Raw genomic sequence first — 17138 nt, forward strand, 5'->3', positions numbered from 1 at the left:
TGGGGGAAACCGGAGCACCCGGAGGAAACACACGCGAATGCAGGGAGAACATGCAAACTCCACACAGAATCGCCAACTGAGCCGAGGATCGGACCAGCGACCCAGCGACATTCTTCTTGTGAGGCAACAGCACTACCTATATTATATTATATTATATTATATTATATTATATTATATTATATTATATTATATTATGTTATGTTATATTATATTATATTATATTATATTATATTATATTATATTATGTTATGTTATGTTATGTTATATTATATTATATTATATTATAATTATATTATATTATATTATATTATATTATATTATATTATATTATATTATATTATATAAATGCAACCTAAAAAGCACTATGCTAATTTATACCACCAAAACTAATTATATGGGTTAACAAATGCAACCACATTGTAAAGTATTACCACATACCAACCTATAAGGAATGGTGGAATAAACACATTGATTTAAAGGTTTTGTACAATGTTACATATATAAATAAATGCTCTTAACCAGTCAGATGAAAAGGAGATTTCAAGGTTCAAATCAACAAAATTCCCTTTTGCCATAATTTACTGAAGTTAAATTATGCTAAATATGGGGCGAGGCAGTGGCGCAGTAGGTAGTGCTGTCGCCTCACAGCAAGAAGGTGGCTGGGTCGCTGGTTCGAACCTCGGCTCAGTTGGCGTTTCTGTGTGGAGTTTGCCTGCCTTCACGTGGGTTTCCTCTGGGTGTTCCAGTCTCCCATATATTCAAAACAAACAAACAAAAATTGATGAGATAAAAAACTCTAATTAAGAATGACCATGCAGCCTCAAAACAGTAATTAAATAAACGTTATACTTTGCCATTGAACGCAGACACTAAATAGAGAGCCGTAGACATTTGCTAATATTTAATACAGCTGCAGTTCTTCTTTAAACCGATTGATGGCAGCCTACAACAACATACCAGGAAGAAGAAAAACTGCGGTCAGATATCACTTTGTTTGAGGTCTCTTGTTCATGATTATCTGTCATTTCAGATCAGAATTTTTAAGAAAATATCTAAATATAATGTAAAAATCCTATATGTCATTAGATTCAGATATTATTTTAATTTTTTCATACTTGCATGTAAAGAATGTAGAAAAAAAAAACCTAACCCATTCAAAACAACCCTAAAAAGGCTTACCTGAAATTATATATCATTTTAAACTACACGTGATAAGACAGCGCACACACATACAGTGGAGGTAAAAATTTGAAAATATAAATATGTTATCATTATTATTATTATATTATATAATTATAATAGTGATGAATTGCGGCTGAAAAGGCATATGCTGTGTAAAACGTGCTGGATAATTTGGCAGTTCATTTCACTCTGGCAATGAATAATAAAATAATATAATATAATATAATATAATATAATATAATATAATATAATATAATATAATATAATATAATATAATATAATATACATGATCTTCATTATTCAGAATTTAACGGAGTTTTAGTAGTACAAAGTCATTTTAAGTTCTGAAGGTTACAGCAGTCAAAAATGAGCATGTAGAGGCCTTGTAACGAATACCAACACTAGTCTCTCATATACTTCCCTATTCTCTCACAGAACATCACTAGTCTAACTGGATTTAACTGGACACCACTTCTTCACTCACTGTCGTTTTTCTTACCCATAACGTTGTTGCCAATGATTTTTAGTCAGGTTTAGGTCAGGACTCTGGGCCGCCATTTAATTATTTCAATTTTCAGCTTCAAGAAACTGCTTTTGTCTGTTTTGCTGTGTGACGTGGCTTATTTTTCTCAGGAAAACATGCTGGTTTATTGAGTTATGAACACAATGAAGATTTTGCAGAAGGAACATCTGAATAACAATAACTGGGATGAATCTTAAAATGTTGTCTAATACTTTCACTCTTGTTAGGTTGAAATAAGACTAAGCAGTGACCTCGATGTAAAATGTAGGTTGCTGTTTAACTCTGATTTAAACTGTATAGTGTGATGAATGATTGTTCGAGTATTATTGTCTCACCCTTAGTCCAGAGAACATAAAGTACATTTGAGCACCAGGTGCTCTGTCACTCTGCGGCCGCAATGTGAAGCATCTGACAGTGATAATGCTGTAAACAGTGGTCTATTTTAGTGAGCCTCTTACGAGTACATCAGACTCTATAAATCTGCAGACTTTCTTCCCTGTGGCCAAAACAAAGTCACACTTCCATCATCTGAGGTAAGGACCTCTAGGGTATATCGACTGCTTAAGCTATTCATGTGTGATGTTAAATTGATTTTCTTACACTGAAAAAAGGAAAGCACATTATTTTAAAATATTGCTTTATAAAAGTAGTGAAGTTTTTTGGATTTATTAGTAGTTAGATTTTTACTTTTTCTATATTTTTAATTATAATTATTAAAATATTATTTAAGTATTAGTTATTTTTGAGTTTTTTTTTTCTTAATATGTCTATACTTTATAATGGTTTTCATTTTAGCTTTAGTTATTTTAATTAACATGATACTTTAAATTGAGATTTATTTACTTATTTAATTGTTTATTTACTTAAATTTAAATATATTTATTTGAAATACAATGATAAATATTTATATTTCAACTAGCAGAAATAAAATATGTTTTTATTCTTTTTTTCAAATAACAAAAATTATTTAGTTTGATTATTGTTTTATAATGTTTCAGGGTGCTTTAACACCAACAATTTTGTTTCGGAACCTGTCTCGTTTGCCCAGTTAGCACGGTTTGTTTGGCATATGTGAAACCAGCAGGATCCACGCCAAATCAATCGCTCCAAGGATCCGAGCGCGGTTATATCACAGTATCTTATGGATATGTAATAGGCATACGGCTATTTGAAGAGAGAATTATGAGGAGGGCGGGAAGTTTCGCGAGTCTCCTAGATGCCCACAAACGAGTGATAATCTCTCGGTAATCTCGCGTCTCTCTCCCGGTTCTCAAATAGGCACCCTTCTAACCCCTCCTTGTCAAACCCCACCAAACCACCTCTCCTAACAGCTGCGTAGGACTCTGCAAAATAAACCCTGACACTGACCAATGTGAGGAGAGTTTACTCACACGTGACTTGTTTTAGCTCTTTTGGTCAGATTAGAAACTTTGCAGTGTGAAAGCGAACCACTCCAAGAGCAAAGAGCAACAATGTAACAATTGTAATCACTTTTTCGGAACAACTGAATCGATTCACATGTGTGATAGAACCAAGTTCATTATTATAACCCCGCTTAGAAATTGCTTGTTAATTTCATAAAGAGTTATAAATAAAAGCCAATTACACATGATATTTTGATATAGCAAAACTGAAGCAGTATTTTTTATGCAAGTACTCATGTTATCCATGCTTATTTGTTTGTAAAATGAACACAATTTTTTTAACAAATATGTGCCATTTTTAAGTCTTCAGAAACAAAACAAACATGTCTGAATCTACGTAAGTATTTTAAGAATTTTTTTGTTGACCCTTATGCAAATAATAAATTATTACATATTTTAAAAAAAGTGATGCATACTGTATGTTTACACATAAAATAAAATTTTGATTTTATTTTTTCTCCTATATCTTTGGCAGCCCGGTGAGTAACAACATATTAAAACAATATGATGAATTTGACACTTTATGTATTTTTATTTATATATTATCAATGGTTTTGTCTAAAATATTGATACTGTATATCAATACATATTGATACTGAAATATTTTAAATGATACAATCTTGCTTTTGCTCGATACTGGCTTTGCTCTCTCACACTCTCTCTTCTCACCAGCGGGAAGATGAAAAATTAATAATAATATTAAGATTTGAACACTTGAACACTTTTAATTAGAAAATGTGATTTTTTTTATTAATATAGTTTGTTGCTTTTTGGACATAAGGACTGCTGCTGTACCTTATAAAAGCATCATATTGTTTAGTAATTTTACTTCATTTGCATACTTTTAGTGGTATTGAAAATCGTATTGAATATCAATGTTTTCAAGGTATTGTATCAAACTTGGAAATTGCAGTATTGTGACAACACTAATTATTACATAATTTCTCTACTTTAGAGAAGTAAGCCCAAGATTACAGCATCTCGACGGCTGTTTTTAAAAGTGAGTATTTTTTTTTCTTTCTAATTACCACTCCTACAGATGGCCAGTCAATGACCTTAAACTGGATAATAATTTTTGTTTAAATGTGAGAAACGCATCTAATTGCAATTTTTTATTATTATTATTATTATTATTATTATTAGTAGTAGTAGTAGTAGTAGTAGTAGTAGTAGTAGTAGTAGTAGTAGTAGTAGTACTAGTACTAGTAGTAATAGTATTATTATTTATTAGATGATTATTTAAAATATTGTAATAAAATATTTCAGTAAAGAAAATAATTAGTAACATTATTATTATTTAATAACTGATTAATTAATTAAAATATTTGTGTAAAATAAATCAGAGAAAAATATGACTTTACAAGAATAAGATTATTATTATTATTTAATTATTATTGTTATTGATAAATTAAAATATTTTTATAAAATAAATCTGTGAAAAATATTACTTTACAGTGATAATAATATGATTAATATTTTTTTTAAATATTTTTGTTATTTATTGAAATTAAAATATTTTTATAAAATAAATTATTGAAAATACTATTTTACAACAAAAACAATAATAATAATTATATTATATTGTTATATTCCATAGAATTTTATTTGCAATATTAATGATAATGTTTGTCTTCACATTAAAACACTAAACCATATTTTGGCTTAAAGAGCATAAAAAATGTTTAAATGTCTTTTGTAATCATCTTTTTTTTAATCATTTTTAAAAACAAATGTATAACCCAGTCTTATTATAAAACTTGGTCAAATGTTTGCCCCATGTTTTGCAATCGAATTGAAGGTTTTAAGTGCCTCCCTCAAACTCCCTGTGTATAAATGAGTTCGTAAGCCAGTATTCAGAATACACAACTAGTCTAACCATTGTGCATCTATGTATATTACATGAGCATATCCTCCTAATTTAATGCATTCCAGACCAAAATCTTGAAGAAGGCGAGCACATTGCTTGAGGAGGAGAAAGAGCAGAAAAGGCTGGACAGAGAGCAAACCCTTAGTGAAAAAGGTCCTCCTCTCAAACTCTCCGGACTGTCGGTTCAGGACTTACAGGTTCATATTTGTACGCATTTTAAGTCAGAATTCGCTTCATAAAGTTCTTTCTCACTCGCCAGTGCTCTGTTTACAGAATTTATGCAAAGAACTGCACCAAAAAATCGATGTAGTTGATGAGGAGCGATATGATGTTCAATCTAAAGTTACCAAAAATGAAAAAGAGGTACATGTTGATGATGTAGAAGCATTATTGAACGTATTTGTTACTTATTGAATAGCACTTATTGGTGTGTATTTTTAATACCATAGATTGTAGATTTAAACCATAAAATCTTCGAGCTGAAGGGTAAAATGAAGAGACCTGCCTTGAAGAGAGTGCGAGTGTCTGCTGATGCCATGTTGGGAGCTCTGCTCGGTGCCAAACACAAAGAGTCCATTGACTTTAAAGCAAACCTAAAGACAGTGAAGAAAGAAGAGGAAAAGGTAAGACTCACCTCAGTTACATTTAATAAAATGTACACAACCATTTATATTTATAAAATTAAAGTCAGATAGCCTTTCTCAATTATTAGAGCCCCTCTATATTTTCCCCCAATTTTTTCAACATATTTCTAAACCTAATAGTTTTAATGAGTAATTTTTAATAACTGATTTTTTTTTAATCTTTGCCATGATAATAGTACATAATATTTTACTAGATATTTTTCAAGATACTAAAATAATTAACTAGGTTAGGGCTAATAAGACAAGTTAGGGTAATTAGGCAAGTCACTAACGATGGTTTGTTTTGTAGACAATCGGGAAAAAATTGCTTAAGGGGTTTAATAATGTTGACCTTAAAACTTCATTTTTAAAAAATTAAAACTGCTTTTATTCTTGCTGAAATAAAATAAATAAGACTTTCTCCAGAAGAAAAAATATTATGGCAAATACTGTGAAAAATCCCTTGCTCTGTTAAACATTTTTTGGTAAATATTTGAAAAAGAAAAAAAAATCACATGTATCTTTGTTTATGTGTTATTATTATTTATATTTAAACTGAATTTACACGTGTTAAAAATACTTGCCTATTTATTTTTAGTAATTATAAGTGTACATAATGATATATAATAATATTTAAATAATAAATAAAATTATAAATATTTAAAATTCTTATATAAAAATGGAAATTTTTACATTAATATAAATAATTTTATATGGTTATTTATTATGTTTTTACAATATTTTGTAATGTATTTTAGGGTTAAAGCTTTTTCTAATCTGTGTGGTTAAATTTTTTTGAATATTAAATTATGTAAATATCATAAAATATTCGTCTTTTCATTTTGCTTGTGCTTATTAATACATCATTTATTTTTATTTTAATTTTACTTAAACTATTATGTCGGTTCACCTATCACCTGTTATGGCACATTTAAATTTGATCTAATTGCTTTTGTTTAATTTTTGAATCTATTGCAAATTCTGCTGTTTTTATATAAGTTATTTTAAATTTATATATTAGATAAAAAATTCATTATGCACATATTAAAAGTAAAAAAGCCAATAATATAGAATAACTACTACGTTATTAAAATATTTATAATTAAATATCTGTACATATTATTTATCAATCTCAAAGAAAAAAATATATCTTATATGTGTGGTGTGTGTGTGTGTGTGTGTGTGTGTGTGTGTGTGTGTGTGTGTGTGTGTTATTTTTTACAATGTATTAAAATATTATTATATTATTATAGTATTATGCTTTCTTTTGTTTTTGTAACTATGTTTATATATTATTACACATTTTTCTAAATACCAAAATTTTTATATTGATAGTTTATCAAAATATCCATTTACTTGTTATTCACACAGAAAGAGGAAGTGACCGACTGGCGTAAAAATGTCGATGCGATGTCAGGCATGGAAGGCAGGAAGAAGTTGTTTGCTGGACCAAGTGCCTAATACATTTTTAAACATGTATTATACCATATGTTAATATAAAACAAGACAACTAGTTAAGCAATAATTACTGCTATTTAAATGACCCATTGACTTCCACACTAGGAAAAACAAATACTAAGGAAGTACAGTAAATGGTTAAAGGTTTCTGAGATTTTTAAATACCCTATTTTGTGTTTTAAAGAATAACAAAACTCATAAAGGCTAGAAATAAGTAGCCTAAAGTGAGTAAATGATGACATAGATGTGTGTTTGTGTGTGTGTGAGGGGGGTGGGGGGGGGGGGGGGGGGGGTTGGTTGGTAACTAATTATATTGGTTTTATTGCATTTACAGCTGGCTGAATGAAACAATTATAAGCTGTTATCACGCTGTTTACAGCCCAAATACTCATAAACATACACATATAAAATATGTATTTATTTTAATATATGATTATTATAGAATTGCACTTGTCATTTTATAATAATAAGTATATTGTAATGATAGTTATATATGTGCTACTGCTAACTTGTATGAATATTTAATAACAATAAAACTATCATGTGTTTTGGTTTGTTTTGTCTAATATTGGCCATTTGTTTACATTTTCTAGATGCAAATGCACTTTTACTGAGTCATTACAGTAGCATATTACAGTACAGTATTACAATACAAGTTGTAATAATTTGGATAACAACAAATACCACAGTTAAAGTTAGTCTAGCAAAGGCGAATGGTGAATTTGTGGTTTACCATAGTTTAACTACAACAAACATGTTTTTGTTTTCTTTAACTACTTACTGTTCGTGTTCGTTATGGCATCGACGCCATTTTAAATAAATTCATTCGACCTACCTGATAAAGTAATAAATCAGGTGAATAAGGTTATAATCACATCAAAATTAAAATACAATTAAACTACGATTCACCTAAAAAGAAGTGGAACTGACGTTTACACATCCTCAAAATAACGGGTGCTCTTATTCGCCAAGTTACGCCTTAACCCGCCCACATACGGAGAATCACGCATCTTATTGGCTGAAAGTAAAGTCAGTCAGTCAAACGGTTTACTGCTGTTTGTTGATGCTACTATGGTAGTTCCTGTCGCAGAGCTTCAGCTGCTGGGCGGTTTCTGATCTGAAGGTGAGCACGTAGCGATTTTTTAATAATTTTACATGTCCTCTTTATATTAAATATTTACTTAAATGTATGAATTACAGTTTCAGATAAAAACGTTTTACATATACGGTACGATTTAATTGTTTGACATGCTAGTAGGCTAGTTCTGGCTGTGTTATGTACTGTTGCCATACTGCATTTTCTGTCGTTTTTACATCAGTATTTCAATTAATTTAAGTATTAGGCTGTAAATTCGATTACTTTATATTTTCGCGTTTGAAAATAAACGTTTTTTTAGTACTGATCAAGCCATTTATTAAATTAGATTTGACATTTAGTTCATGACCCTTAACCTTTCTATTTCTATTCTGCACTTACATTTATGCAGGCTTATATTTTATGTATGTCATATATATATATATATATATATATATATATATATATATATATATATATATATATATATATATATATATATGACATATGATTATGCACACTCAAACAACATTTTATACAAAGTATATATTGCATCTTTACAGAAAACCATGATGTTAATAATGACTACAAACAATACCTTACATTATACCTACCCTATAGTTACATTTAGAAGACTGAGGTCTATTATATATATATATATATATATATATATATATATATATATATATATATATATATATATATATATATATATATATATATTATTATTATTATTATTATTTTATTTTTATTTTTTTAAAATCTTTAGATGATTGATTAACAATTGTGGTCACTTAAAGTGCTATTACGACTTGACCTTCTTTTTTCTTACTGTTTATGCTCAGTTTAATGCATAACCAACTGTGTTCGGAGGATACACTCACCGTTCAGATGTCAGGATACACCAAGTTAAATACATTTATACTATTTTGTCTAAAGCTTAAGAGGAAGTGAAAGAGAAAGCAAACTGATGTTCACACTCTATATGAGCTGCTGCTTTTTGCACACCTACATAAAGTTCTCTTTTTCGGTCTCCTTTAAAATACCATTTTGCAACTTGGGTAAAGATGAAGAAGATGTTACTACCCACTGTACATATACACTTGTAATTAATCGTATATGCATACCCTGATTATTATAAGCAACCTGATTATTAATAGCATACCCATCTATTGTAAATCACTGTTCATAGTTAACACAACCTGTATATAATGTTCATACATCCTCCTGTAAATATCACCATAGTTTTTCTATAATTGCACTTTATAATTTATACCTATATCCTGCACTTGCTGCTATTGCAGTCCTGGTTAGACCTAAACTGCATTTCGATGCCTTATAAACTTGTACATGTGTAATGACAATAATTTTAAATCTTTGAAATTACTATTAATCTGCAGATCACATGTGCCCTGAAACGTGGGGCATGGTTTGAACCAATTGCTAATCATTTAAACAATCAAGTAGGTGAGAATGTTTTATTATCTATTTCAGGCTTCCATACTACCTCTTCTGAATGTCCAAATACAAACTCTTCCTCCTTCGGCACGGAGAGGGAGCCTGGAACAAAGAGAACCGCTTCTGCAGCTGGGTTGATCAAAAACTGAGTGAGAACGGTGTGGTGGAAGCTCAAGAATGTGGCCGCCTTTTAAAAGAGAATGGCTACCAATTGGACCAGGTTTTTACCTCCATACTCAGCCGTTCCATCCACACTGCCTGGTTGGTGCTTGAGGCCATGGGACACGAGTGGGTCCCTGTGACAAAATCGTGGAGGTTAAACGAACGGCATTACGGTGCCCTGATTGGTCTCAATCGTGCTGAAATGGCATTAAACCATGGAGAGGAGCAGGTTAAACTGTGGAGGCGCAGTTATGACATCACTCCACCTCCCATACATGAGTCACATCCCTATTATGCTGAAATTTACAATGACCGTCGATACAGTACATGTGACGTCCCGAAGGAGGAACTGCCCAAAACAGAGAGTCTAAAGGAAGTGTTAGACAGACTTCTTCCTTACTGGAATGATGTCATTGTACCGGTGATCAAAAGCGGCCAGACGGTCCTCATCTCTGCACATGGCAACAGCTGCAGGGCTTTGCTTAAACACTTGGAAGGTGACTTATATATTTGTTGTTGTCAGTGTGTTATTTTAAGGTTTAATGTTGGTAAGATTCATTTGTTTTAATTGTTCCAATACCTTTATTCTTTAGTTCATCATCGGAACACAAATTAGGATATGCTATATTAAATCTGAGAGCTCTCGAGAGGTCCCCTGTATACAACAGAGGTCCTGAGATGGAATCAAAAACATTGTCAAAACATTCCATGTGACTTCAGTGACAAATGTAACGGCCCATTCACACGGGGCAACAGATCAGACAGTGGACTATTGCTGACTAATTTTATTGGCTGACACTGCAATGACGATCGCGGTAGCCCCAACTTCAGACACGCCCTCTGTCAAGCGTTGACGCTGAAGCCCCGTGTGAATGGGGCGTAATTATCCAAAGCTCCAAGAACACTCTAGTGCATCAGGGCTGGGTGATTAATCGAAAAGAAATTTAAATAGATTTTCTTTTAATTTAATGTAGAAAGCTTGTCAGTGAACTATGAGGGCAAAAACAAAAAAAATGAATAAAATAATCGTTCATTAATCATAATCAAATGTTCAATTAATCAAGAGTTTGATTTTAGGCCAAATTGCCCAGCCCTACTTCCACATCAGATACCGTCAGGTCCCAAGTGCAATCACAAAACAGGCAATACAATGCTTTGGTGTTGCACTGCTGACAGTATTGGCAATACTTTGTACTGCTCATAATAAATGTGCACTCTGATTTGACAAGGCAGAGAGCACACAGACGAACACATATGTTTTTACATTTTTTTTTTTTTGGGATGCACAAAAATGTTCTTGGAGCTCCATATGATGTTGAACCAATGAAGTCACAGAATGCTTTGAAAATGTTTTTGGTTGCTGTTTCAGTGTCCTGATCTTCGTAGATTTTCATTATAAAGTTTAGGGATTTGTTTCCTTGATTTGAACCACACCAGAGGAATCACACCAGACTTCATTTCAGTCAAGCCAAACATGAACACACCCTTAGCAGCCAATAAGAGTTTACTACCAACATTGCAACCTGTAGGTTTTCCACGAGCCTGAAGGCCTCAATTAGTTTGTTCAGGTGTGTTTAATTAACCCATCAGCATAAGTTCATGTAATTAGTTTAAACAGAATTAAACTATTAATGCAAGGATTAGTCTATTAATGCATAGGACAAAGTTAAAATCATCCAAAATTCGAACAAAAAATCTAACTCAAACTGGTTTGAAAGTACTTGAGGGTTAGTAAATGATGACAGAAATAACACTTTGGGTAAACTATCCCTTTAAAGTAAGGCTGTATCTGAAAGTTTTAAAATGATGCCTTTGAAGGCAGCATTTCAAGGCAAAAAGTCAAGGCACGTCCAAATCCAAAATTGATTTGGATACAACACAGTACATTTTAATAAAGGACAGAGAAAAAAACAAAAAGAGAACAAACACACGCCTAAAAGAACCCAACAGAACATCAGAAAACTTTCCGAACCACTATTCGTACCTATCCGTTTAATTAATTCACTTTTACCTTTTCCTTGTTAGTTATTTTGATACAGAAATCACAGCAGATATACTTGATACAATAGAGTTGAGTGTTGTATATCAGTCATCTCTTGTTTTCATGTCCTCTCCTTATTGCAATAGCATAAAAACAAAGTCCAGTTATTGTAGAAATCTTTAAGTTTCGCTTTAACTACAAAAGTCATATCCAATTTCTGCTTCGTCCTGTCTCTGGAAGTAACTTACTTTGATCAAATTTTGAAGGCAGCTTACAGTAGATGTTTGCCTGTAATATCCCCCAATTCTGTGCTTTCCGTTTCTGACAGTTCAGCTAAAAAGATTAACCTGGCAACTCAAAAGGCCTTTTTGGTATCATTTTGTGTGTAAAGTGCATTTTTGGCCAACTAAGTTAGTATTGTAGTCAGCAAATATTCCCTTAGTTATCACCAAAGCTCTCTGTATTTTGTTGTACATGGTTAAATTGTTAAGCTGCCGCAGATGTTTGTCTGACGTTTTATGAGGTGCCTTAGTGCACAAACGCTGCCTCAGAGAAGCAGTAGGTCAGGTGCCTAAGCTTTCGGACACAGCCAAAGTTATATTATCCCTCTAAAGGCCACTGAGTTAGAGTTACATACAGTAGGCACCATATGGTCTTTAACTACTTGGAGGGTAAAGTGGCATACTGTATGCTACTGTACACTAGAGCGGCACAATTAATCATAAAAAAATTGCGATCTTGATTCGACGATCTTAATCCAGCATTTTTACGATTCTGTCAATCATATTTTCAAGTTCAGGAGAGAAGCAATGGTGGCCGCACAAGTCTTCACATCGTTTTACATACGTTGTTCAGCAACATGCACACCTCTTAATGGTGTTAAAAGTGTCTCATGCTGTATTTATAAGATATAATTCACCCCAAAAAATGTCATTTCTGTCTACATTTAATGATGTATTTGCGACTGCAAAATCACACATGACGTGTGCTGACCTTCAGCTGTTACCACAGAGAGAAAGAAGTCTACTTTAGTGAACAGAACCGGCATAGTCTGTGAATAACAGGTAATAAAGTTGTAAATAACATTCAGTTTGTGGCACAGATTGATTGTTTGGGAGCTGTGCGGGAAGTGAACTGCTCTTAGCAGTGAAAATGAAACCGAAAGTGTGCACAGTGTTGCCAGATGTAGCTGACTCAAAAAGAATCCAAAACCCACAGAAATGCAAAAATGCCCACCCAGTCTTTTGTATTAATGAAAATCACGCCAGTGACTGATTTTAAGCAGAAAATGACAGATTGTAAGCATATGACTCAAACACAGTAATTCAACATCAGACTTACTGTATCATCAGCATTAATGACCAGGACAAATCTAAAGTCTGTTCAAGTCCATCATTCCATGTCTATTCAAATTTGACAGTACAGCTACACAAAGCCTATTGCTGTTTACCATATGTTTGAGAATAACAATAAAAAGAATAATAATAGCCCACTCATATTAACCTTTTTTTTAAATCTACAGAATCCTGAGAAAATCGTGATCTTTTTTTTAGGCAATTCTCATTTTAGTCAGAACCGTGCAGCTCTACTGTACACAAGTTAGGTTTTGGGGTAATGCTTTATTTTAAAGGGGGCTCACAAGACTGTTATGACACCTTTATAATCATGACATGAGATTTCATGCATGCTTATTACAACTGTCATTATGTGTCTGTCAATAGTCCAGTTATCACTAACTCACTCACTATCCTTCGGCTTACTCATTTATCAGAGGTCACCACAGCGGAATGAACCACCTACGAGTTCAGTTTAAATGTCATTTAAAATGCAAAGTTAACATTGTTATAGATGTTATTATGAAAACTTGTTAAAGCAAATATGTGTTAACCTGCCAATAAGATCATAAGTTGACATTTCCAAAACAACAAAACTTGTCATAAATCTGTCATAAACATGATCATCATGAGGCCATTATAATAGTCATGAATATTTTTCTCATCAGTAGAACAAACTGAATTTGTCGTTAACATTTCTCAGTAAAATATACTCTGTCAATACTCTTGGCAAATACTTTTATAACAGTGTCATTAATATTTAATGACATTTTAATGGCAAATTCAATTTGTTTCAATGTAGTTGAGGTTAATGACACTGTTATAAAATTCATAACCATTATGATGGCCTATTGACCATTTTTGACAAAATTTGTTGTCTTGGTAATGTCAAGTTGTCATGACAAAGGCAGAATTAATGACAGTTGACCTAAGCAAGCATACAATCTTATAAACAGCCATTAAAGTGCTAGAAATGAATATTTTTGATCAGAGAAGATCTATTATATTGATCAGATATGGACAGAAAATACATTTTGATTTTAACTTTAAATAAGTCATGTTCATTTAGGTGTTCTGTTCATGAAATATGACTGGAAAAAAATTAGTGTTAAAAACACTTTTAGAACTCATTTTTAAACGATTTTAAGATTGAAGATTGAAGATTATAATTTATTAATTACTATAAAAGTTTTGCTTTACACAAAGTTGGTAGTAAAAACATTAATAGTTAAATCACATACTTGTGTTTTCTTTTTCAACAGCTATATCTGAAACAGACATCGTCAATGTAACACTGCCCACAGGAGTACCTGTCCTGCTGGAGCTGGATGAAGACCTTCGACCGGTCAAACCCCGTCAGCTTCTGGGCGACCAGGCCAAAATTCAGGCAGCCATTAAAAAGGTGGAGGACCAAGGGAAAGTTAATGCGCAAAATAAATAGGGGTAGAATGTTGGAGTCATTTACACAGGAAATAATTAAAGAGAAAGTTACTTAGTCAGTCAGGCATATAGTACAGAGCCACCAGGTGAAGTTTGGCAAATTCCAACACAAAAAGGCGTACCTGTGATTAGCTGGTTTTAAAACTGGTTTATGGTTATAGTGCTATTTTAAGAAACATAAAGTGAGTCAATATTTTGAAGTTCCAAAATGCAGACTTGGCACATATATTTTGTTACAGCAAGAGGTCTGTAGACCAAATAATGAAGTATAGTTAAATATTTTAAAAATAATTTAGTAATGTGCGGTTATTTTTTGTTAGATCTTGAATGGATTCTTTTTTCCAAGGGATTTTAGGTTACAGAAAACCAGAGGTGCCTTCCTTTTGAGGGTAAAATAGAAGACACCAGTTGTGTTCAAATAGAATTTGTTTCTAAAGGTATTTAAAATTTAAATAAGCTATTTTAATCATATTACAAATATGTTTTTAATCAATTTATTGCATCCTGATTTTTTTTTCAAAATATTTAAATTAAATTTACTGACCTAAAATGTTGTACGTTTTGGAATAATTCCAGATAAATAAACATACATTATTCACTCCACTATCCAGACTTTCCAAAACACAGACTAAACCTAATCGATGTGGATTCTTATTAATATTCAAAAAATCTGCTTATTAATTAACACTTAGACTTCATGTCTAAAGGATAATTTATAATATTTTGTGTAAATAGCACTGGTAGTATATTTTAGATATTATTTAAGTTATATAAAAGGGACATTTTGTTTTGATCTGTATTTATTTAATATAGAGATATTAAGTCATAATAAGTTATGTTCAGTTTTCTCATGCAATGCCAAATGTAACCCATACTACCATTTTTTATCTTGTTCTCAACCAGAATGAACTTATTAGCGAGTAAAACTAAGACATACCTGTTGTTTAAAATGTCCATGTGGTGTCACTGTAATCCCTGTATTTAGTTTTTGTGTATTTGATGTTGCTCAACACTGTACTGTATCAATAGGGAAATGTTGTATGTTTGTATTTTTGTTCTAACAGCCATGATGGCTTTCGCTGTTACATATGTCTATGTTTACCCCTTTGTATTTGACTGTGGCACATCATAGCTCATTCACATTAAAAGTTTGGAATAATTAATTACAAATTAATAATTGTTACAAATTAAAATGTCTGTTTGGGCCTTTAAACAGTGAATAGTGTATTCAATCAAGTAAATATCCGTGGACAAAGGCATTTATACATTTAACAGAAATTAACTTAATTAACTTTAACTAGAAATTAAAGGTGCTTTATGTAAGTTTTTGACTCTAAAGCATAAAAATACCAGGATATGTTTGCAGATATTTTCTTGTTTATCTGAAAAACAATACTGAAGTTGGTTATTCTGCTTTGAAAGTGTGAGTTACATGCCAGAATGTTTGTCTTTGTTTTGGTCATTAACCCCACCCAAGGCCAGTTTAGTAGAGGTGTCAAAATTAATTGTTTCGTGGGTGCACCGCGATGCAGACGCGGACAATTCGGTATCGGTTCAGTAATAATCATAGCCGGTTATTATGTACTGACGTCATTTATCTCCTAAGCGCTCTGTCGCGAGGGAGGTGAGCGCGGGTATTTACAACAGTCTGGAGCCAACTAAGGGCTGACCCGTGGCCGTAGGCAGTATTGGCAAATGCTAAGGGCACTGTACATCCAGGGGGACGCCAGAAATGAGCGCGGTTAAGTTGGTTTTGTTTTCGATATTCCTGACACATTCAATTATAGACAATAACTCAAAAACCTTTTACCCGAAAAGGATCTAAAGTGTGTTTCATACAAAAAGACAAAGCTGTTTATGTTTCACAGCTGTCTTTTTCTTTTCTTTTTTCGCTCGACATTACGAGCACTGCTCCGTTGAAGCCCTTGCAATATGCGTTTAGCCGGGAGAGCTCGTGTGGAGCGAGTGAGAGACTGTGTGGTGCTGCTGTGTGTCTGTGTTTATACAGACAGCTTGCTATAGCTTCTCCCCAAAATATAACACTGTGTATGGAAAGCATTGTCAATGCACCTAGTCCTTGATGCACCGAGATATCGAATTGAACCGAATCGATGGCATGATAATCTTAACCGAACCGTGAGACCAGTATAGGTTCACACTTCTACAGTTTAGCCAATTATATTTTGAGAGGGGTTTGGATGCAGACCTGGTGCAGTGCAATCTGGGCTGCATCCAATGCTTTTTAATGGGCTCACCTAACCCCACGCCTAACCCTACCCATCACAGTGACTTCACTTGCTCCATTTAAGTGCATTGTGTCTGACACTGCATCGCTGAGTGATGCAATCTCAGCTTGCATCATAAAGGCTGCATCCAGATAGTATTGTATATTTCAGCACCCCAGCTTGCCTTGGTGTGATTTATTCAGTCATGAAGGCTGTCAAACATGCATCCGCAACCGAAAATGTGACCTCCAGTGAATAACATGCTACATGACGACGTTTGCAGTGATAAGCAGTTGGGCTGTTTGCAACAGACGCAACATAACAAAAATTAAAATGCAGTTATACCGAAGCAAAGAATAGTGCACTCCAACAAAATGGTAAGGTTT

The 17138-nt window shown here is 32.6% G+C and overlaps 3 protein-coding genes across 28 annotated transcripts in view; 2 read left to right on the forward strand and 1 right to left on the reverse strand.

Annotated features, from left to right (window-relative positions):
- LOC101885990 (interleukin-17 receptor A) overlaps positions 1–17138 on the reverse strand; it is a 170965-nt gene that overhangs the window by 59084 nt on the left and 94743 nt on the right. For 10 of the 25 annotated variants that reach the window (XM_087312216.1, XM_087312203.1, XM_087312215.1 and 7 more), the window contains exons 1-2: positions 7913–8013; positions 5502–5589 (exon numbers count right to left, since the gene is read on the reverse strand). The exons of 2 other annotated variants lie outside the window; for them this stretch is intronic. The gene's annotated coding sequence lies outside the window, so the exon portion shown is untranslated. Of the gene's footprint in view, positions 1–5501; positions 5590–7858; positions 8014–17138 lie in introns of those variants that run through there. 13 more of the 25 variants (XM_087312221.1, XM_087312220.1, XM_087312199.1 and 10 more) reach the window with 3 other exon arrangements.
- Positions 807–7631, forward strand: tnni4b.3 (troponin I4b, tandem duplicate 3). 2 transcript variants are annotated; one of them, NM_001020668.1, is given in 8 exon segments: positions 2210–2238; positions 3433–3466; positions 3605–3608; positions 4085–4129; positions 5062–5193; positions 5270–5359; positions 5446–5619; positions 6991–7631. In NM_001020668.1, coding segments are annotated over 7 exon segments (549 nt in total). In that variant the 5' UTR covers positions 2210–2238; positions 3433–3452; the 3' UTR covers positions 7081–7631.
- bpgm (2,3-bisphosphoglycerate mutase) lies at positions 8165–15740 on the forward strand. Its single transcript, NM_001002630.1, has 3 exons — positions 8165–8200; positions 9647–10269; positions 14350–15740. Exons 2-3 carry the CDS (start codon positions 9669–9671, stop codon positions 14526–14528), a joined length of 780 nt encoding a protein of 259 aa, NP_001002630.1. The 5' UTR covers positions 8165–8200; positions 9647–9668; the 3' UTR covers positions 14529–15740.

Source organism: Danio rerio, chromosome 25 (genome assembly GCF_052040795.2).
Source record: "Danio rerio strain M-AB ecotype USA chromosome 25, GRCz13ab, whole genome shotgun sequence".
In the NCBI taxonomy this organism is placed as follows: domain Eukaryota; kingdom Metazoa; phylum Chordata; class Actinopteri; order Cypriniformes; family Danionidae; genus Danio; species Danio rerio.

Excerpts from the sequence above, each read along its gene's own strand:
- bpgm (NM_001002630.1), top strand. The coding sequence starts at position 9,669 with ATGTCCAAATACAAACTCTTCCTCCTTCGGCACGGAGAGGGAGCCTGG. Across the intron at positions 10,270-14,349 it reads TTTGCTTAAACACTTGGAAG|CTATATCTGAAACAGACATC; the intron begins GTGACTTATATA and ends CTTTTTCAACAG.
- tnni4b.3 (XM_087310791.1), top strand. The coding sequence starts at position 807 with ATGACCATGCAGCCTCAAAACA. Across the intron at positions 829-2,155 it reads GACCATGCAGCCTCAAAACA|CCTCTTACGAGTACATCAGA; the intron begins GTAATTAAATAA and ends TATTTTAGTGAG. Across the intron at positions 5,360-5,445 it reads TTACCAAAAATGAAAAAGAG|ATTGTAGATTTAAACCATAA; the intron begins GTACATGTTGAT and ends TTAATACCATAG.